This window comes from Lepus europaeus, chromosome 1 (genome assembly GCF_033115175.1).
Source record: "Lepus europaeus isolate LE1 chromosome 1, mLepTim1.pri, whole genome shotgun sequence".
Taxonomy (NCBI): Eukaryota; Metazoa; Chordata; class Mammalia; order Lagomorpha; family Leporidae; genus Lepus; species Lepus europaeus.
In genome coordinates this window covers 75,577,493-75,600,884 of record NC_084827.1, presented here as the reverse complement: position 1 = coordinate 75,600,884, position 23,392 = coordinate 75,577,493, and the positions used below count along the sequence as shown (strand labels likewise).

Below are 23,392 nucleotides of genomic sequence, written 5' to 3'. Positions count from 1 at the left end.
TCTCTCTCTCTTTCTCTCTTTCTCTCCCCCTCTCTCTGTATCTCAGACTTTCAAATAAATAATAAAATAGTTTATTCAGTGATACCAGCCTAACCAAATTCTGAGATTTTTTTTTAAGCTAACAAAATTCAAAGAAATCCTTTCATAAAAATCACAGTGCCAGTTATATATTCAAGAATATCTGCTTTTATTGTCATCATTCTGAAGAGGCAGAATGAACTGTTCTGTCCAATATTTGTTCCAGATGTCAAGATTGATGATACCACATGACACTGAAAGGGTATTCAAAGGTTTATCACTCAAATGACAATACTTTCTAGGGAAAGCGGGGCAGGTTCCCAAGCGAGAATAAAAATGCCTTGAAAAAACAAGGAAAGATGACTGGCTCAGTTTGTTACTGGATTTATGAGGTAGGGCAAGTGTTCTCACCATGTGCATCAGGGATGGCATAGTTAGCGGGTACCCCTGTGACAATGGAAGTAGCATCTACACTCTTTTGTCAGCTTGCCCAGAAATTGGATCAGAAGGATAGGGATCTTGAAACCTGTCAGTATTTAAACCTCAGAAGTGCAAATAGACTCTCATCATACCTTTTGCTTCCATTGTTTACTTTTGTATTTGTTACGTCATCTCTTTAGCTAGAATAATCCTTCCATGAGTTCTATTGAAGACTTTTTTAGGGTTTTTTATTTTATTTGAAAGCAGAGTGATAAAGGAGGCAAGGAAGACACACACACACACACACACACAAAGAGGCAAGAGATAGAGAGATCTTTTATCATTGGTTTACTTCCCAAATGGCTGCAGTGGTCAGGGTTTGGCAAGGCTGAAGTCACGAACCTGGAACTCCAGCTCCTCATGAGTGCAGGAGTCCAAGCACTTGGGTCACATCTGATGCTTACCCAGGCACAACAGAAGGAACCTGGATCAGAACTTGAGCAGCCAAGACTCAAATTGCCACACTGACATGGGAAGCAGGCAATGCAGGCAGTGGGCTTAACCTGCTGCACCACAACAGTGGTCTCAACTTAAGATTTCTTGGGGCCGGTGTTGTGGCATAGTGGGTAGTCACCAACTGTGAAGCTAACATCCCATGTGGGTGCCAGTTCATGCTCTAGCTGCTCTACTTCTGATCAAACTTCCTGCTACAAGACTGGAAAAGCAGCAGAAGATGGCCCAAGTACTTTGGCCCCTGCCATCTTTGTGGGAAACCCAAACGAAGATCCTGGCTCCTGGCTTTGGCCTGGCTTAGCTCTGGCTGTTGCAGCCACTTGGGAAGTGAACCAATGGATGGAAGATCTTTTTATGTGTCCCTCCCTCTCTCTGTAACTCTAATTTTCTTTTTTCCCCCCAGAAACAATTTATTTAAAGAATATTAACGCCTTGCATATTTATATACAACTTTAGGAATATATTGATTCTTCCCACCATAGCTACCCTCCCCCAAACTCCCACCCTTCCTCCTCCTCCCTCTTCTATTCCCATTCTTATTTTTTTTTACCAAGATCTATTTTAAATTCACTTTATACACATATATTTAACTCTATACTAACTAAGGAGTTCAAGAAAGCACATGAAAAAAAAATACAAACTTCCTCAACAGTTTAGACAAAGGCTGTTCAAAGTAATTGCATATCAAAGTGTTAATTTCACTTCCACATATTGCCTTTTAGGTGCTCTATTACATACCACAGATCAGGGAGAATGTATGGAATTTGTCTTTTTTAGACTGGCTTATTTCACTAAGTATGATGTTTTCCAGTTTTAGCAATTCTGTTGCAAATGACAGTTTTCATTTTTTTTTTACTGCTGTGTAGTATTCCGTGGTGTACATATCCCATAATTTCTTTATCCAGTCTTCAGTTGACAGACATTTGGTCCTGGGCTTTACTTTGTTCAGAGGGTCTTTATTACTGATTCAATTTCTGTCTTGGTTTTGGGTCTGTTTAGGTTTTCTGTGTCTTTGTGGCTCAATTTAGGTAGGTCACATGTGTCCAGAAATCTATCCGTTTCCTCTGGGCTTCCCAGTTCTTTGACATACAGCTCTTTTTAGTAATTTCTGATGATTGTTTTGATTTTTGTGTTGTTGTTACGTTTTCTTTTTCATCTCTAAATTTATTGATTTGGGTCTTCTCTCCCCTTTTTTTGGTGAGTTGGGCATATGGCATGTCAGTTTTGTTTATTTTTTCAAAAAACCAGCTCTTCGTTGTGCTGATCTTTTGTATTTTTTTTTTAGTTTCAATTTTGTTGATTTCTTCTCCAATTTTAATTATTTCTTTTCTCCTACTAATTTTGGGTTTGGATTGCTCTTGTGTTTCTAGATCCTTGAGGTGCTTTGATAGCTCATTTATTTGGCACCTTTCAAGTTTCTTGATGTAGCCACCAATTGCTATATACTTTCCTCTTAACACTGCTTTTGCTGTATCCCATAGGTTTTGATATGTTGTATTGTCATCTTCATTTGTTTCAAGAAATTTTTTTATTTCTTCTGTAACCCAGTGTTCACTCAGGAGCATTTTGTTCAGTCTCCATGTGTTTGCCTATGTTCTATATATTCTTGTATTGCTGGTTTCCAGCTTCATTGCATTTATGGCCTAGTATGTTCATAGAGAAAGTTCCATCCACTGGAGAGAAGAATGTATATTCTGCAACTGTAGGATGAAAAGTTCTGTAGATATCTGTTAGGTCCATTTGGTCTATACTGTAGATTAACTCTGCTATTTCCTTGCTGATTTTCTGTCTCATTGATATGTCCTTTGCTGAAACTGGGGTACTGAAGTCCCCCATTACTATTGTATTGGAGTCTATGTCTCTCTTTAGATCCCTTAACATTTCTTTTAAATAACCAGGTGCCCTGTAATTAGGTGTATATACATTTAAAATAGTGACATCTTCCTGTTGAGTTGATCTCTTAGTCATTACATAGTGCCCTTCTTTGTCTCTTTTAACAGTTTTTGTTAAAGTCTATTTTGTCTGATATTAGGATGGCTATACTAGCTCTTTTTTGCTTTCTGTTAGCATGGAGTATCTTTTTTTTTCATCCTTTCACTTTCAGTCTGGGCACAGCTTTGTTGATGAGATGTGTTTCTTGTAGGCAGCAAATAGATGGGTTTTGTTTTTTAGTCCATTCAGCCAGTCTGTGTCTTTTAACTAGAGAGTTGAGAGCATTTGTATTCAAGGTGACTATTGATAAGTAATGATTTTGCCCTGTCTTTCTCCAAAAATATTCTATTTTTTTACTTTGGATTTCCTTTGTACTTTTACTGGGAGATTTTCTTCCTTTACTCCTTTACTTTCTTTCGTAATGATGACCATGTTTCTGTGTTTCTGTGTGCAACACATCCTTAAGCATCTTTTGTGGGGCTGGACAGGTGTTGACAAATTCAGTTTCTGTTTGTCACGGAATGTCTTTATTTCACTTTCATTTATAAATTATAACTTTGTAGGGTATAGTATTCTGGGTTGACAGTTTTTTTTCCTCTTAAGACTTGTAATATATCTCACTATTCTTTCCAAACCTGTAGGGTTTCTGATGAGAAATCTTCTATGACTCTGATTGGAGATCCTCTGAAAGTAATCTGGCGTTTCTCTTGTGCACATTTTAGAATCTTTTCTTTATGTTTTATTGTTGTGAGTTTGATTATAATATGTCATGGTGAAGATCTTTTCTAGTCATGCCTATTAGGGGTTATTTGTGCTTCCTGTATTTGGATGTCACTTTCTTTCTCCAAATTAAGAAAGTTTTCTTTTATTATTTCACTAAAAAGGCATTTTATTCCTTTCTCTCTTTCCCCACCTTTAGGAACTCCTAGAACCCGTATGTTGGGTTGTTTGATAGTATCCTGTAGATTCGCAACAATGTTTTTTAGATTTCTAATTTCCTCTTCTTGTTTTTGGTTTAACTGTAGAAATTCCTGTGATTTGTCTTCTAAGTTGGATATTTGTTCTTCTGCTCACCAATTCTGTTGTTAAGGCTTTCCACTGCATTTTTATTTATTCTATTAAATTCTTCATTTCATTTTGTTAGGACAACTTAAAACACCATCAGTCATACTGCTTGAAGTGTGTAACAGTCTAAATAGAAAGATATCTAGCACCAAACAAATTTAATGACAAGCAGATGTTTTGGACCTAGTGATGGAATCTGGATTCCAGATAGAGAATTCTATTTCTCAGAAAATTAGGGACACCAAAGAGACCCCTATTTCCAGAGTAAGTGAATTAGTAAAATAGTTATGAAATCATGGCAAGAAACAAAACCAAGCAGTAACAGTTCTAGCCTAGAGTTGGTGGTATGGTCCTCCCACAAAAATAAGATCATAGCTCAGTATCTGGAACTGAGATTATGGTCATAGCACTAATGAACTCAAACCAGGTAACAATTTGTAATTGTTTAACTTTGGCCTTTGAACTAGGTAGGTCCTGGAATACAATGATGTTTGACTGATTTTAGGTATGGGAATTGAAAGACTTTAAGGACAGGGGAACATAGCAGTCACACTATACCATATACTGGCGTTTGGTTGCCCTTTGGTTGCTTTTTACAAAACAATGTATATAAAAGTTTGTTTCCTGGGGGCCAGTGTAAGCCATATTGGCACCAGTTTCTGTCCTAGCTGCTCCACTTCTGATCCACTTCCCTGCTAATGGCCTGGGAAAAGCAGCAGAAGATGGCCCAATTGTTTGGACTCTTGTCACCCACATAGGAGACCTGTAAGAAGCTCCTGGTTCCTGGCTTCGGCTTGGCTTCACCTTGGCCATTGCAGCCACATGAGGAAAGAACCAACAAATGAAAGACCTCTCTCTTTCTCTCAGTCTCTTCCTCTTCTCTGTAATTCTGACTTTAATTTTAATAAATCTTAAAAAGAATTGTTGCCTTAAATTTAATATCTGAAATTTGACTGTATAGGCCAAAGGTTGAATCATATGCTATTGGAAAGATGCATAGAATATTAAGGTGTTGAATGGTGTAATTTTATAGTAAAATATGTAGGCAATATGTCTGTCCATCCATAATCCACCTGTTCCTAAATCCTACCCAACATAGCCTGTTTTTATTGTTAAAAGACTATATAGAAAATAATTTTTTTCTAAAAATTTGAGAAACAGATTGTGCTCCCATCCATGAGTTCAGTCCTTAAATGCCCACAACAGCAGAACCTCATCCAGGGCCAGAACCCAGAAGCTGGGAACATCATCCAGGTCTCCCACAAGGGTGTTAAGAACTCAATTACTGCAGCCTTCACTGTTGCTTTCCAGAGTCTGCATTGGTGGGAATTTGGAATCAGGAACCAGAGTCAGGAACCGAACCCTGGGTACTTTGATATGGATTTCTTAACCACTAAGCTAAATGCCTCCTCCCAAGGAAGCAATTTCTATCTTCATCAGGACCTTGTTTCTATATTAAAGCCTTTTAGACTTAGCTTTGGCTCTATACTTGGGTACTAGGTGGCTTGGAACTTTGAAGTGATGACTAGTATTACTGTTTTCTTGGGCTAAAAGCTTTTCTGTGACTTCTCTCTCCCTATCTAAAAACTACAAATACCTTTTCTGTGTATGGGTCTTGCATATCCCAGGGAATCTAAGACCCCTGATCTTTATTTAGTAATTTGTTCATTCATGGGTTGAAATTATCTGAGCACTTGCTATATACCAGGTCAAAAAACAATTCCTGGCCGGCGCTACGGCTCAATAGGCTAATCTTCCGCCTGCGGCGGCACACTAGGTTCTAGTCTCGATCGGGGTGCCGGATTCTGTCCCGGTTGCCCCTCTTCCAGGCCAGCCCTCTGCTATGGCCCGGGAGTGCATTGGAGGATGGCCCAAGTGCTTGGGCCCTGCACCCGCATGGGAGACCAGGAGAAGCACCTGGCTCCTAGCTTCGGATCAGCGCGATGCACCGGCCGCAGCGCGCCAGCCACGGTGGCCATTGGAGGGTGCACCAACGGCAAAAGGAGGACCTTTCTCTCTGTCTCTCTCTCTCTCACTGTCCACTCTGCCTGTCCAAAAAAAAGAAATTTTTTTTAAAAAGAAACAATTCCTAAATTCCATTTACATGTTTCCTCTTGGCAATCTTTTTTGTCAAAAGAATGTTTTGCTAAGCAAATCACACTTTTTTTCTCACTTCTCTTGAAGTTTGATTGGTCTAAATGTAACTTTGCTAGAGTTATTCTAAGATTGCTTTTCTTGTTAATGGCTGCAGATAAAAATAGATAAACAAGAAGAGGTTTTCATAAAGGATACTTACTAAAGGTCTAAATCCTTCTCCCTTTTCTTCTTTAATTTCACATAGCATTGGAAAATCATTTTAAACTCACTGTTTTAGGTTTCTGTGTTGTATTTTTTCTTTGAATAGTCTTGTAAGCAGAGCCTGTGTCCTTTTAATCTTTCTCTTTCCAAGTGTTCTCTGTAGAAACTTTTCTAGAAAAGAAAGGATAATTCACTCTTGAGGTAAAGTCACCCAATTTTTAGTGTGCTGTTTTTTGTTTTTTTGTTTTGTTTTGTTTTCATTTGTTTGTTTGTTTTTAAGAGAGAAGGAGAGACACACAGAGAGAGAGAGAGGTCTTCTGTATGCTGACCCACTCCCTAAATGGTTGCAATGACCACAGTTGTGCCAGACTGCAGTAGAGACTGGAACTGGTGATTATATGGGATTCTAGCATCACAGGCATGGTCTAATCAGCAATGCCACAATGCTGACCCCACGAAACTGAGTCTTTAAAAAAAAAGAGTTATTTATTTATTTATTTATTTATTTGAAAGCAGAGGAGAGAGAGAGAGAGAGATGCCGTCCACTGGTTCATTCCTCAAATGACTGCAATGACTGGGGCTGGGCCAGGGTGAAGCCAGAAGCCTCTTCCAGATCTCCCATGTTGGTGCAGGGTCCCAAGAACTTGGGCCATCATCTGCTGCTCTCCCAGGCTCATTAACGCATAGGGCACTGGATCAGAAGTGGAGCTGTTGAGACTCAAACCAGTGCCCATATGGGATACTGGCGCTGCAGTCTGTGGCTTAACCTGCTATGCCATAGCACCAGCCCCTAGTGTGTTCAGACAAACACATGAAATTGTGTAACTGCCACTAAAATCAAGATACATCAGGGTATATCCAATGTTTGTGGAGAATGGTGCAAAAACTTTCTGAAATCTGTTCATACTCATCAACCGACCAGCTCCTTCCCAGAATGTTCTCTGATGCTATAACTCTTCCACATCCCTTTCCCCTGACACTTACCTGCTATCCGTCTCTTATTGTTTTGCCTTTTCTAGAAAGACATAAACGGAATCATATCCTTTATAACTTTCAATTCTTGTTTCTTTGTTCTTCTTCTTCTTCTTCTTCTTTTCTTCTTTTTTTTTTTTTTTTTTTTTTGACAGGCAGAGTGGATAGTGAGAGAGAGAGACAGAGAAAGGTCTTCCTTTTTGCCGTTGGTTCACCCTCCAATGGCCGCTGCGGCCGGCGCATCTCGCTGATCCGAAGCCAGGAGCCAGGTGCTTCTCCTGGTCTCCCATGCGGGTACAGGGCCCAAGCACTTGGGCCATCCTCCACTGCCTTCCCGGGCCATAGCAGAGAGCTGGCCCGGAAGAGGGGCAACCGGGATAGAATCCGGCGCCCTTACTGGGACTAGAACCCGGTGTGCCAGCGCCGCAAGGCGGGGGATTAGCCTGTTAAGCCACGGCACCGGCCCAAATCTTGTTTCTTTCACACAGTAAAACGCACTGAGGTGCGTTCATGTTGTTATATAAAGCAATAGTTTTTTTCTTTTAATTGCTTTTAATTTCTTTTAATTTTTTTAATGGAATAATATTCCATTGTGTAGATTTAACAGGGTTTAATTATCCTAGCACCAGTTGAAGTGTGTTTGAGTTGTCTCCATTTTCTGGTTATTATGAGAAAAAATGAAATACTCATTCATTTGGTAACTGTTTTAAATGGAATAGTATCCAGGTGGAGCAGTGTGGCCATGTGAAACTAGCAAGTGGGAAGACACCAAAGGGCTGAGATCTTATATTATTTTTATATCAGTTATCTGTTATTTAAATAATTTTACCTCTCTCTGTCTATTTTTGTAATATGTGTGTGATTCAAGGCTTATTCTAGCTTTAAAATGTATGATTTTGTGCCATTTAGGTAAGGCATTTACTACTGTGTTCTCTAAGAGGAAAAATTATAAATGGTCGCATACACTTTAAAAAAGCTAAGTTATATAAAATCAATATAACATGTTTAAATGTGGGGGTCATTTTGTCTTTTTAAGCCTAACTATCCAAAATAGTTTGAAAGTGATATAATCTGCTTAATGAATTCTAAATTTTCTCAAAAGCTTTTATTAACTATAATCCACTTAAGTTTACATGCAAAATTATTTTGATGATAATATTCTTAAATAAAATATTTGATAGTATTGTCTTTCACTATATTGTAGATTTTTTAACATGCTTTTTTTTTTTTTTTTTTTTTAGATGGGTTTGGGGAAGACAATCCAAGCAATTGCGATTGCTTACTTCTATAAAGAGGAATGGCCTCTTTTAATAGTGGTCCCTTCATCTCTGAGGTACCCTTGGACAGAAGAAATCGAGAAATGGATTCCAGAACTAGGCCCAGAAGAAATCAATGTTATTCAGAATAAGAGTGATGTTGGGTAATAACAACTTTTTAATCTTGGTTCATTGTGTATATTTAGTATATACTCATGTTTAGAATATACATAATAATTTAGTAGTAGTATAGTAGTGTGCAGAGTTTTCTTTTACATTCTGAAATTTGAATTTTGTATCTAAAACCCAATTGTATATTTAATTTCTAAGCTGCAGGGGTGGGCATTTGGCACTATGGTTAAGATGCTACTGGACTCCTGCATCCTGTATTGTGTTGCCTGGACTTACATCCCATCTATTGTTGACATTCAGATACCCTGTTGGTGTGTTTCCTGAGAGGCAACAGATGATGGCTGTAGTGGTTTATTTCCTGCCACCTATATGGAAGATGCTGATGGAGTTCTCAGCTCTCAGCTTTGGCCTGACCTAGCCCTTGCTATTGTAGGCATTTGGGGAGTGAACCAGCAGATGGGAGATGGATCTCTCTCTGTCTTTCAAATAAATAGATATAAAACAGAAATTAACTTCTGAGTTCCCATAAAAGTTTCACTTTTATGATATATTTTAAACATAAACTATATATATGTTTAATGATATATATAATTATTTACCTTATATATACTGTAAAATTTACTTAAAATATTTTAAGATTCAAAAATAATTTCACAACTTTTCATTTACTAAAATGAATTTTGTTATCAAGTTTGACTATTAATTTTGGTGTTTTCTATCTTGAAAACATTTGGTTTGTGATTATCTGAAGTTCTTATAAAATTTATCAAATATTGCTAGCCTTTTTAAAATTTTACTTTCTAGTTATTGAAGTGCTCAAGAATTAAATAGTGTTAAGTTATTGTATTGAATTATGAAGTTCAAAATTATCAGTTTGTGAGTCATGAGTAAAAAGTAAAACATCGGGCGGAGCCAAGATGGCGGATAGTGAGGACGTGTGCCTTAGTTTGGGAAAATAAACTTTCATAAAAGTGGAATTACTGTAGCCTCAGGAAAAGACTCAAGAAAAAAACTGCAGAGGAATCGCTTCCGGACCTTGTGGAGGAGACACAGAGGACTTACAGGGAACCCACCGCGTGGAAAACCAACCGAGACGAGCCGAGCGGCGAGCCAGAGCCACAGAATCTCGCCAGCGCGGGAACGGAGGAGGGTAAGAAAGACAAAGACCTGAGAAGTCCGAGACATTGGGGGGAGGGGGAACAGAGGCCTCTCCCTTCACTCACCAAGCAAAACAAAGAGCACCGCGATTTTACATATGTAAAGCTCAGCCAAACTCAGTATCTTTAGCGAAACTGGAGAACACATTGAGGGCTGCATAAACTCTGTGTATGGTCCCAGGGGTAGATCAAACAAATACTCACAGAGGCTAGATTTCAACTACCCTCAACTCCACTCCCAACTGAGTCAAAAAAAAAAAAAAAAAGAGAGAGAGAGAGAGAGAGCGTCCCAGCAAGGAGCAAATAATCTGGGAGAGTCGCTCTTTACACAGCCTTAAACCTCAAGAAACAAGCATAGCTCTCTGGCCACACCCATCACAGCCCCTAAGGCTCCAACAAAACAGACAGCTCACTTAGAGGCATAGTATAACGAGAGAAAAAAAACAAAAACAAAAACACCACAAATTATCTCTAACTTGCCAAGCGGGAACGGAGGAGGGTAAGAAAGACAAAGACCTGAGAAGTCCGAGACATTAGGGGGAGGGGGAACAGAGGCCTCTCCCTTCACTCACCAAGCAAAACAAAGAGCACCGCGATTTTACATATGTAAAACTCAGCCAAACTCAGTATCTTTAGCGAAACTGGAGAACACATTGAGGGCTGCATAAACTCTGTGTATGGTCCCAGGGGTAGATCAAACGAATACTCACAGAGGCTAGATTTCAACTACCCTCAACTCCACTCCCAACTGAGTCAAAAAAAAAAAAAAAAAAAAGAGAGAGAGAGAGAGAGAGCGTCCCAGCAAGGAGCAAATAATCTGGGAGAGTCGCTCTTTACACAGCCTTAAACCTCAAGAAACAAGCATAGCTCTCTGGCCACACCCATCACAGCCCCTAAGGCTCCAACAAAACAGACAGCTCACTTAGAGGCATAGTATAACGAGAGAAAAAAAAAAAAACAAAAACAAAAACACCACAAATTATCTCTAACATGCCAAGCAAGAAACATAGAAGCGGAGGTACCAAGAACAAGGAAGGCACTATGACGCCCACAAGTGAACAAGACACGCCAATGCAAGATTATGAAGATGAAGAGATAGAGCAAATGCAAGAAGCAGATTTCAAAAAATTCATAAGAACATTAAGAAGTTCTCAAAAACAAATTCTTGAACTACAGAAATCCTTAATGGACAAGATAGAAAATCTCTCCCGTGAAAATGAAATATTAAGGAGGAATCAAAATGAAATGAAACAACTAGTGGAACAGGAAACTGCGATAATGAAAAAAAACCTCAATGAAATGAAGAACTCAATAGATCAAATGGCAAACACATTAGAGAGCCTTAAAAACAGAATGGATGAAGCAGAAGAGAGAATATCGGAACTAGAAGATAGAGAACAGGAAAGGAAACAGTCAAATCAAAGAAAAGAAGAAGAAATCAGAAATCTAAAAAATACTGTCAGGAATCTACAGGATACTATTAAAAAACCCAACATTCGGGTTCTAGGAGTTCCTGAAGGCATGGAAAGGGAGAAAGGATTAGAAGGCCTTTTTAGTGAGATACTAGCAGAAAATTTCCCAAGTTTGGAGAAGGACAGAGACATCCTAGTACAGGAAGCTCAGAGAACCCCTAATAAACATGATCAAAAGAGATCCTCACCACGACACGTCGTAATCAAACTCACCACAGTGAAACACAAAGAAAAGATCCTAAAATGTGCAAGAGAGAAACGCCAGATTACTCTCAGAGGATCTCCAATTAGACTTACAGCTGATTTCTCATCAGAAACCCTACAAGCCAGGAGAGAATGGCGAGATATAGCCCAGGTACTAAGAGAGAAAAACTGCCAGCCCAGAATATTATATCCTGCAAAGCTCTCATTTGTGAATGAAGGTGAAATTAAGACCTTTCACAGCAAACAGAAATTGAAAGAATTTGTCGCCACTCGTCCAGCCCTGCAAAAGATGCTTAAAGATGTGTTACATACAGAAACAGGAAACACGGTCACCAATATGAAAGAAGGTAAAGGAAGGAAACCTCAGAGCAAAAGATCACAGGAATCTCAAACCAGATATTAGAAAATATCTTTGGCAAATGGCAGGGCAAAGTTACTCCTTCTCAATAGTCACATTGAATGTTAATGGCTTGAACTGTCCAGTTAAAAGACACCGATTGGCTGATTGGATTAAGGAACAAAACCCATCCTTTTGCTGCTTACAAGAAACCCATCTATCCAACAATGATCCATACAAGCTGAGAGTGAAAGGCTGGAAAAAGATATACCACGCCAACAGAAATGAAAAGAGAGCGGGCGTAGCCATCTTAATATCGGACAACATAAACTTTACCACAAAAACTGTTAGGAGAGACAAAGAGGGGCACTATATAATGATTAAGGGATCCATTCAACAGGAAGATATAACGATTCTCAACGTATATGCACCTAATTACAGGGCACCAGCTTATTTAAAAGACTTGTTAAGGGACTTAAAGGGAGACTTAGACCCCAATACAATAGTACTGGGGGACTTCAATACTCCACTCTCAGAGATAGACAGATCAACAGGACAGAAGATCAACAAGGAGACAGTAGATTTAAATGACACTATAGCCCAAATGGATCTAACAGACATCTACAGAACATTTCATCCTACATCTAAGGACTTCACATTCTTCTCAGCAGTACATGGAACCCTCTCTAGGATTGACCACATACTAGGCCATAAAGCAAGTCTCAGCAAATTCAAAAGAATTAGAATCATACCATGCAGCTTCTCAGACCACAAAGGAGTGAAATTGGAAATTGGCAACTCAGGAATCCCTAGAGCACGTGCAAACACATGGAGATTGAACAACATGCTCCTGAATGAACAATGGGTCATAGAAGAAATTAAAAGAGAAATCAAATATTTTCTGGAAGTAAATGAGGATAACAGCACAACATACCAAAACCTATGGGATACAACAAAAGCAGTGTTAAGAGGAAAGTTTATATCAATAGGTGCCTACATCAAGAAATTGGAAAGGCACCAAATAGATGAGCTTTCAAGTCATCTCAAGGATCTAGAAAATCTGCAGCAAACCAAACCCAAACCCAGTAGGAGAAGAGAAATAATTAAAATCAAAGAAGAAATCAACAGGATTGAATCCAAAAAAACATTACAAAAAATCAGCCAAACGAGGAGCTGGTTTTTTGAAAAAATAAACAAAATTGACACCCCATTGGCCCAACTAACTAAAAAAAGAAGAGAAAAGACCCAAATCAATAGGATCAGAGATGAAATGGGAAACGTAACAACAGACGCCACAGAAATAAAAAGAATCATCAGAAATTACTACAAGGACTTATATGCCAGCAAACAGGGAAATCTATCAGAAATGGACAGATTCTTGGACACATACAACCTCCCTAAATTGAGCCAGGAAGACATAGAAAACCTAAACAGACCAATAACTGACACAGAAATTGAAACAGTAATAAAGGCCCTCCCAACAAAGAAAAGCCCAGGGCCAGATGGATTCACTGCTGAGTTCTACCAGACATTTAGAGAAGAACTAACTCCAATTCTTCTCAAACTATTCAAAACAATCAAAAAAGAGGGAATCCTCCCAAATTCTTTCTATGAAGCCACCATCACCTTAATTCCTAAGCCAGAAACAGACGCAACATTGAAAGAGAATTACAGACCAATATCCCTGATGAACATAGATGCAAAAATACTCAATAAAATTCTGGCCAATAGAATGCAACAACACATCAGAAAGATCATCCACCCAGACCAAGTGGGATTCATCCCCGGTATGCAGGGATGGTTCAACATTCGCAAAACAATCAACGTAATACACTACATTAACAGACTGCAGAAGAAAAACCATATGATTCTCTCAATAGACGCAGAGAAAGCATTTGATAAAATACAACACTCTTTCATGATGAAAACTCTAAGCAAACTGGGTATGGAAGGAACATTCCTTAATACAATCAAAGCAATATATGAAAAACCCACGGCCAACATCCTATTGAATGGGGAAAAGTTGGAAGCATTTCCACTGAAATCTGGTACCAGACAGGGATGCCCTCTCTCACCACTGCTATTCAATATAGTTCTGGAAGTTTTGGCCAGAGCTATTAGGCAAGAAAAAGAAATTAAAGGGATACAAATCGGGAAGGACGAACTCAAACTATCCCTCTTTGCAGATGATATGATTCTTTATTTAGGGGACCCAAAGAACTCTACTAAGAGACTGCTGGAACTCATCGAAGAGTTTGGCAAAGTAGCAGGATATAAAATCAATCCACAAAAATCAACAGCCTTTGTATACACAGGCAATGCCACGGCTGAGGAAGAACTTCTAAAATCAATCCCATTCACAATAGCTACAAAAACAATCAAATACCTTGGAATAAACTTAACCAAAGACGTTAAAGATCTCTACGATGAAAACTACAAAACCTTACAGAAAGAAATAGAAGAGGATACCAAAAAATGGAGAAATCTTCCATGCTCATGGATTGGAAGAATCAATATCATCAAAATGTCTATTCTCCCAAAAGCAATTTATACATTCAATGCAATACCCATCAAGATCCCGAAGACCTTCTTCTCAGATCTAGAAAAAATGATGCTGAAATTCATATGGAGACACAGAAGACCTCGAATAGCCAAAGCAATCCTGTACAACAAAAACAAAGCCGGAGGCATCACAATACCTGATTTTAGGACATACTACAGGGCAGTTGTTATCAAAACAGCATGGTACTGGTACAGAAACAGATGGATAGACCAATGGAACAGAATAGAAACACCAGAAATCAATCCAAACATCTACAGCCAACTTATATTTGACCAAAGATCCAAATCTAATCCCTGGAATAAGGACAGTCTATTCAATAAATGGTGCTGGGAAAATTGGATTTCCACGTGCAGAAGCTTGAAGCAAGACCCATACCTATCACCTTACACAAAAATTCACTCAACATGGATTAAAGACTTAAATCTACGACCCGAAACCATCAAATTATTAGAGAGCATTGGAGAAACCCTGCAAGATATAGGCACAGGCAAAGACTTCCTGGAAAATACTCCAACAGCACAGGCAGTCAAAACCAAAATTAACATTTGAGATTGCATCAAATTGAGAAGTTTCTGTACTTCGAAAGAAACAGTCAGGAAAGTGAAGAGGCAACCAACAGAATGGGAAAAAATATTCGCAAACTATACTACAGATAAAGGATTGATAACCAGAATCTACAAAGAAATCAAGAAAATCCACAACAACAGAACAAACAACCCACTGAAGAGATGGGCCAAGGACCTCAATAGACATTTTTCGAAAGAGGAAATCCAAATGGCCAACAGACACATGAAAAAATGTTCAAGATCACTAGCAATCAGAGAAATGCAAATCAAAACCACAATGAGGTTCCATCTCACCCCGGTGAGAATAGCTCACATTCAGAAATCTACCAACAACAGATGCTGGAGAGGATGTGGGGAAAAAGGGACACTAACCCACTGTTGGTGGGAATGCAAACTGGTTAAGCCACTATGGAAGTCTGTCTGGAGATTCCTCAGAAACCTGAACATAACCCTACCATACAACCCAGCCATCCCACTCCTTGGAATTTACCCAAAGGAATTTAATTTGGCAAATAAAAAAGCCATCTGCACCTTAATGTTTATTGCAGCTCAATTCACAATAGCTAAGACCTGGAACCAACCCAAATGCCCATCAACAGTAGACTGGATAAAGAAATTGTGGGACATGTACTCCATAGAATACTATACAGCAGTAAGAAACAATGAAACCCAGTCATTTGCAACAAGATGGAGCAATCTGGAAAACATCATGCTGAGTGAATTCAGCCAGTCCCAAAGAGAAAAATATCATTTGTTTTCCCTGATCGATGACAACTGAGCGCCAAAGAGGAAACCTGTTAGGTGAAATGGACACTATAAGCAACAATGAACTGATCAGCTCCTGTCCTGACTTTAGATGTACAATGTAATACTTTATCCTTTTTAGTATTTGTTGTTGTTGTTGTTGTTCTAGTACTATTGGTTGAACTCAGTAATTAACACACAATTATTCTCAGGTGTTTAAATTTTAACTGAAAAGTGATCCCTGTTAAATCTAAGAGTGGAAAAAGAGAGGGAGGAGATGAACAATTTGGAACATGCTCAATCGGACTGGCCGCAAATGGTGGAGTTAGAAATGTGCAGGGGATTCCAACACAATCCCATCAAGATGGCATGTACCAATGCCATCGCACTAGTCCAAGTGATCAATTTCAGCTCACAATTGATAGCTCTGATAGGTCTAAGAGTCAAAGAGATCACACAAACAAGACAAGTATCTGCTAATACTAACTGATAGAATCAAAAAGGGAGAGAAAGATCCAACATGGGAAGTGGGATACACAGCAGACTCATAGGATGGCAGATGTCCTAAACAACACTCCGGCCTCAGAATCAGCCCTCAAGGCATTCAGATCTGGCTGAAGAGCCCATGAGAGTATAGCAGGCATGGAAAGCCAAGATATCATGGAAAAAAAAAAAAAAGACCTAAATGAAGGATCTCTGTGAGTGAGATCCCAGTGGAAAGAACGGGGCCATCAAAGAAGGAGGTACCCTTCTCCGAAGGGAGGAGAGAACCTCCACTTTGACTATGACCCTATCGGAATAAGACCAAAGTCAGCGAACTCTAAAGGCTTCCATAGCCCTGGCAACTCATGACTAGAGCCTAGGGAGATTACTGATGCCATGAACAGGAGTGTCAAATTGTTAAGTCAGCAACAGGAGTCACTGTGTACTTACACCCCATGCGGGATCTGTCCCTAATGTGTCGTCTAAAGCCAAGTGATGCTATGACTGGTACTGAAACAGTATTTTTATACTTTGCGTTTCTGTGTGGGCGCAGACTGATGAGGTCTTTGCTAATTATATACTGAAGTGATCTTCTGTATATAAAGAGAATTGGAAATGAAAAAAAAAAAAAAACAACCGGGTGTTAAAATGGAAATGGCATAGAAAATTAATTATTTTGAAAAAAAAAATTATGTAGGATCTCTGTCTTTAAAGTGCTGTACATTGCTATTTAATGCTATAATTAGTAATCCAATGGTAGTTTTTTCACTTGATATTGCTATATGGGCAAAATGTTGAAATCTTTACCTAATATATACTAAATTGATCTTCTGTATACAAAGAGAATTGAAAATGAATCTTTACATGAATGGAAGGGGAAAGGGGGCGGGAGGGGGGAGGGTTGCGGGCGGGAGGGAGGTTGTGGGAGGGGAGAAGCCATTGTAACCCATAAGCTATACTTTGGAAATTTATATTCATTAAATAAAAGTTTAATAAAAAAAAAAGTAAAACATCTACTTGAAATAAATACTTATTAAGTATACTTAGGTATTAAAAATTATTGTGTTGTGATGTGAAAATTAACATAAATATTGGCCTTTGTGAATGTGCAGGGAGGAATCACATAAAACAGATGCAGGGCCTTTTCTCCTTTATCCTCAAAACCTTAATTCAGTAGAATGCATCTTCATGGGTCTGAGAAAATTTGAACAGTTTGCATGGGTAAAGTAAAATATAGACAGTTGTTATAAATAAATTTCCTATCCTCCTATACAGCTACATAATTTTGAAAAGGCTTGGGACTGCATGGTGGCACAGCAGGTTAAGCTACCACCTGTGATTTCAGCATCCCGTATGAGCTGTGGTTGGAGTCCTGTCTGCTGCATTTCTTATCTGATCTAGCTCCCTGCTGATGTACCTTGGAAATAAGCGGAAGATGGCCTAAGGCCTGCTGCCACCCATCTGGGATCCTGAAGGAATTCCAGGTGCCTAGCTTTGTCCTGGCCCCCCCCTGAACATTGTGGCCATTTGTGAACCAGCAGATGGAATATCTTCTCTCTCTCTCTCACCGTGTCTCCCTCTCTCTCTATAATTCTGCCTTTCAAACAAATAAAAATAAAATGTTGGGGCTGGCATTGCGGCATAGCAGATAAAGCTGCCACCTACAATGCCAACATCCCATAAGGGTGCCAGTTTGTGTCCTAGTTGCGCCACTTTTCCAGCCCCCTATCATAGCCTGGGAAAAGCAGTGGAGGATGGCCCAAGTATTTGGGCCCGTACTACCCACCTAGGACACCCAGCTGAAGTTCCTGGCTGTTGAGGCCATCTGGGAAATGAATCAGGGGATGGAATCTCTGTCTCTCCCTCTTTCTTTGTAACTCTGACTTTCTAAATAAATAAATCTTGAACAAGAAATTTTTTTTAAAAGGGAAAAAGAAAACAAGACTTCTACAGAGTATAGGATTCATTAATACCTCCATAACGATTTTCTGTTAGTTACACCTTATTTAATGGTTTACATTTACATTTTCTTCTTTTTTTTTTAAGATGTATTTTATTTATTTGAAATACAAAGTTGAGGGAGAGAGAGAGAGAGAGAGAGAGAGAGGAAGGAAGGGAGGGAGGGAGGGAGTGAGAGAGGTCTTCCATCCTCTGGTTCACTCCCCAGATGGCCGCAACGGCCAGAGCAGCGGCAATCCGAAGGTAGGATCCAGGAGTTTCTTCCAGGTCTCCTACATGGATGCAGGGGCCCAAGGACTTGGGCCATCTTCTACTGCTTTCCCAGGCCACAGCAGAGAGCTGGATAAAAAGAGGAGCAGCCGGGACTAGAACCGGCACCCATATGGGATGCTGGTGCTTCATGCCAGGGCTTTAACCCGCTTTGCCACAGCACCGGCCCCTTTAATTTAAATTTTCATCATTAATTTGGAAATATACTATTGCAGTTAATGGTTGGCATTTTTATTTGAATTACACTTGAGGTGTGTTCAATAGGACTATAACCCCAGGGTTTAGGTTTTCTGGAGGGTGTTAGCTAAGAGCAAAGAGTTACCCAGTGTCTTCCAGATGCTTAAAAGAAGAAGCTTTAGTTATATTTTTTTTGTTTTTTGTTTTTTGGTTTTTTTGACAGGCAGAGTTAGACAGTGAGAGAGAGAGACAAAGAGAAAAGTCTTCCTTCTCTTGGTTCACCCCCTAAATGGTCACTATGGCTGGTGCGCTGCCCCAATGCAAAGCCAGGAGCCAGGTGCTTCCTCCTGGTCTCCCATGCAGGTGCAGGGCCCAAGGACTTGGGTCATCCTCCACTGCCTTCCTGGGCCACAGGAGAGAGCTGGACTGGAAGAGGAGCAACCAGGACAGAACCAGCGCCCCAACCAGGACTAGAACCTGGAGTGCCGGCGCCGCAGGCGGAGGATTAGCCTAGTGAGCTGCGGCACCGGCCATAGTTATGTTCTAATACATGTCAACCTGTGTTGACCCTAAATACACAAACTTCTTCTTGGCACAAGCCATTTTTGCCCATACTGTTCACTAGTCAACACGTGGCAGCACAGAAGTTACAGAGACTGCTGCAGTGACATTCAAAGCCTTTGTCTTTGCAAGTAGCTCTCAGTATTACTAAGCTGGTCATGTTAGCCTCTGGTGCTTCTTTCTTCTGCCACTTCTCCTGGTGTTTGAGAAAACCATATCTTTGTATTAAGTTGATTTATCCAGAATTTAAAATGCACTTACCATTTATTTATAAAAATTTCATTTATTTATTTGAAAGAATTAAAGAGAGAAAGAGAGAGAGAAAGAAAGGTAGAAGGAGAGAGAGAGACTTCCTGTTCACTGGTTCTCTCTCCAGATGGCTGCAACTACCTGTGCTGGGCCAGGCCGAAGCCGGGAACCAGAAGTTTCTGATGGGTTTCCCACTTGGGTGACAGAGCCCATGCATTTGGGTCATCTTCTGGTGCTTTTCCAGGCCATTAGCAGGGAGCTGGATTGGAAGTAGAGCAGCTGGAACTTAAACCAGCACCCATATGGGATGCTGGCATCTTCACCTGCTGTGCTACAATTCCAGCCCCTGTAGTTACCATTTAAACAAATGCAGACTTCATAGTAATGCTGGCTACTTTGGAGTTCAGCCTGCCTGCCTGCCTGCCTGCCTGCCTTCCAAGAGATTTAAATTTATTTGAAAGGCAGAGTTACAGAGACAGAGGGATATATAGAGAGACAGAGAGATCTTCAATCCACTGGTTCACTCTCCAAATGGCTACAGTGGCCAGTTCTAGGCTAAGCCAAAGCCAGACCTCCATCTGGATGGATAGAACTCCATCTGGGTCTCCCTCGTGAGTGCAAGGGTCTTAAGAACTTCGGCCATTTTCTACTGCTTTCCTAAGTGCTTTAGTAAGGAGCTGAATTTAAAGTGGAGCAGCTGGAACTCCAATCAAGGTTCATATGAAATGTTGGCATTACAGGCAGCAGCTTAATCTACTGTGCTATAACACTGGTCCCTAAAGTTGAGCCTCTTATATTAAAGGGTAGAGAACTGCAGTAGACTAACTCTGTCCTGTTTTTTCACTGTTAATACAGAAAATACAAAAAGTGATATCTTTCAACATTAAATTTATTCATCTATTTCATTCTACAAATTTGTATTGGGAGCATAGCACCGCATATACAAATATTAATACATTTTCGAAGATGGCGGATAGTGAGGACGTGTGCCTTAGTTTGGGAAAATAAACTTTCATAAAAGTGGAACTACTGTAGCCTCAGGAAAAGACTCAAGAAAAAAAACTGCAGAGGAAACGCTTCCGGATCTTGTGGATGAGACACAGAGGACTTACAGGGAACCCACCGCGTGGAAAACCAACCGAGACAAGCCGAGCGGCAGCTGCGGGAGCGGAGCCAGAACCACAGAATCTCGCCAGCGCGGGAACGGAGGAGGGTAAGAAAGACAAAGACCTGAGAAGTCCGAGACATTGGGGGGAGGGGGAACAGAGGCCTCTCCCTTCACTCACCAAGCAAAACAAAGAGCACCGCGATTTTACATATGTAAAGCTCAGCCAAACTCAGTATCTTTAGCGAAACTGGAGAACACATTGAGGGCTGCATAAACTCTGTGTATGGTCCCAGGGGTAGATCAAACGAATACTCACAGAGGCTAGATTTCAACTACCCTCAACTCCACTCCCAACTGAGTCAAAAGAAAAAAAAAAAGAGAGAGAGAGAGAGAGAGAGCATCCCAGCAAGGAGCAAGTATTCTGGGAGAGTCGCTCTTTACACAGCCTTAAACCTCAAGAAACAAGCATAGCTCTCTGGCCACACCCATCACAGCCCCTAAGGCTCCAACAAAACAGACAGCTCACTTAGAGGCATAGTATAACGAGAGAAAAAAAAAAACAAAAACACCACAAATTATCTCTAACATGCCAAGCAAGAAACATAGAAGCGGAGGTACCAAAAACAACGAAAGCACTATGACGCCCCCAGGTGATCAAGACACGCCAATGCAAGATTATGAAGATGCAGAGATAGAGCAAATGCAAGAAGCAGATTTTAAAAAATTCATAAGAACATTAAGAAGTTCTCAAAAACAAATTCTTGAACTACAGAAATCCTTAATGGACAAGATAGAAAATCTCTCCCGTGAAAATGAAATATTAAGGAGGAATCAAAATGAAATGAAAAAATTAGTGGAACAGGAAACTGCGATACTGGCAAAAAACATCAATGAAATGAAGAACTCAACAGATCAAATGGCAAACACATTAGAGAGCCTTAAAAACAGAATGGATGAAGCAGAAGAGAGAATATCGGAATTAGAAGACAGAGAACAGGAAAGGAAACAGTCAAATCAAAGAAAAGAAGAAGAAATCAGAAATCTAAAAAATACTGTCAGGAATCTACAGGATACTATTAAAAAACCCAACATTCGGGTTCTAGGTGTTCCTGAAGGCATGGAAAGGGAGAAAGGATTAGAAGGCCTTTTTAGTGAGATACTAGCAGAAAATTTCCCAGGTTTGGAGAAGGACAGAGACATCCTAGTACAGGAAGCTCAGAGAACCCCTAATAAACATGATCAAAAGAGATCCTCACCACGACACGTCGTAATCAAACTCACCACAGTGAAACACAAAGAAAAGATCCTAAAATGTGCAAGAGAGAAACGCCAGATTACTCTCAGAGGATCTCCAATTAGACTTACAGCTGATTTCTCATCAGAAACCCTACAAGCCAGGAGAGAATGGCGAGATATAGCCCAGGTACTAAGAGAGAAAAACTGCCAGCCCAGAATATTATATCCTGCAAAGCTCTCATTTGTGAATGAAGGTGAAATTAAGACCTTTTACAGCAAACAGAAATTGAAAGAATTTGTCGCCACTCGTCCAGCCCTGCAAACGATGCTTAAAGATGTGTTACATACAGAAACACAGAAACATGGTCACCAATATGAAAGAAAGTAAAGGAAGGAAACCTCAGAGCAAAAGATCACAGGAATCTCAAACCAGATATTAGAAAATATCTTTGGCAAATGGCAGGGCAAAGTTACTCCTTCTCAATAGTCACATTGAATGTTAATGGCTTGAACTGTCCAGTTAAAAGACACCGATTGGCCGATTGGGTTAAGGAACAAAACCCATCCTTTTGCTGCTTACAAGAAACCCATCTATCCAACAATGATCCATACAAGCTGAGAGTGAAAGGCTGGAAAAAGATATACCACGCCAACAGAAATGAAAAGAGAGCGGGCGTAGCCATCTTAATATCGGACAACATAAACTTTACCACAAAAACTGTTAGGAGAGACAAAGAGGGGCACTATATAATGATTAAGGGATCCATTCAACAGGAAGATATAACGATTCTCAACGTATATGCACCTAATTACAGGGCACCAGCTTATTTAAAAGACTTGTTAAGGGACTTAAAGGGAGACTTAGACCCCAATACAATAGTACTGGGGGACTTCAATACTCCACTCTCAGAGATAGACAGATCAACAGGACAGAAGATCAACAAGGAGACAGTAGATTTAAATGACACTATAGCCCAAATGGATCTAACAGACATCTACAGAACATTTCATCCTACATCTAAGGACTTCACATTCTTCTCAGCAGTACATGGAACCCTCTCTAGGATTGACCACATACTAGGCCATAAAGCAAGTCTCAGCAAATTCAAAAGAATTAGAATCATACCATGCAGCTTCTCAGACCACAAAGGAGTGAAATTGGAAATTGGCAACTCAGGAATCCCTAGAGCACGTGCAAACACATGGAGATTGAACAACATGCTCCTGAATGAACAATGGGTCATAGAAGAAATTAAAAGAGAAATCAAATATTTTCTGGAAGTAAATGAGGATAACAGCACAACATACCAAAACCTATGGGATACAACAAAAGCAGTGTTAAGAGGAAAGTTTATATCAATAGGTGCCTACATCAAGAAATTGGAAAGGCACCAAATAGATGAGCTTTCAAGTCATCTCAAGGATCTAGAAAATCTGCAGCAAACCAAACCCAAACCCAGTAGGAGAAGAGAAATAATTAAAATCAAAGAAGAAATCAACAGGATTGAATCCAAAAAAACATTACAAAAAATCAGCCAAACGAGGAGCTGGTTTTTTGAAAAAATAAACAAAATTGACACCCCATTGGCCCAACTAACTGAAAAAAGAAAAGACCCAAATCAATAGGATCAGAGATGAAAAGGGAAACGTAACAACAGACACCACAGAAATAAAAAGAATCATCAGAAATTACTACAAGG

The 23,392-nt window shown here is 39.8% G+C and overlaps 1 protein-coding gene across 6 annotated transcripts in view; it reads left to right on the top strand.

The window, feature by feature from the left end:
- The window catches only part of ZRANB3 (zinc finger RANBP2-type containing 3), a 305,721-nt gene that overhangs the window by 132,133 nt on the left and 150,196 nt on the right, over nt 1–23,392 (top strand). For all 6 annotated transcript variants that reach the window (XM_062186061.1, XM_062186026.1, XM_062186034.1 and 3 more), the window contains one exon: nt 8,460–8,638. In XM_062186061.1, the coding sequence (XP_062042045.1) occupies nt 8,460–8,638 (179 nt within the window). The remainder of the gene's footprint in view (nt 1–8,459; nt 8,639–23,392) is intronic.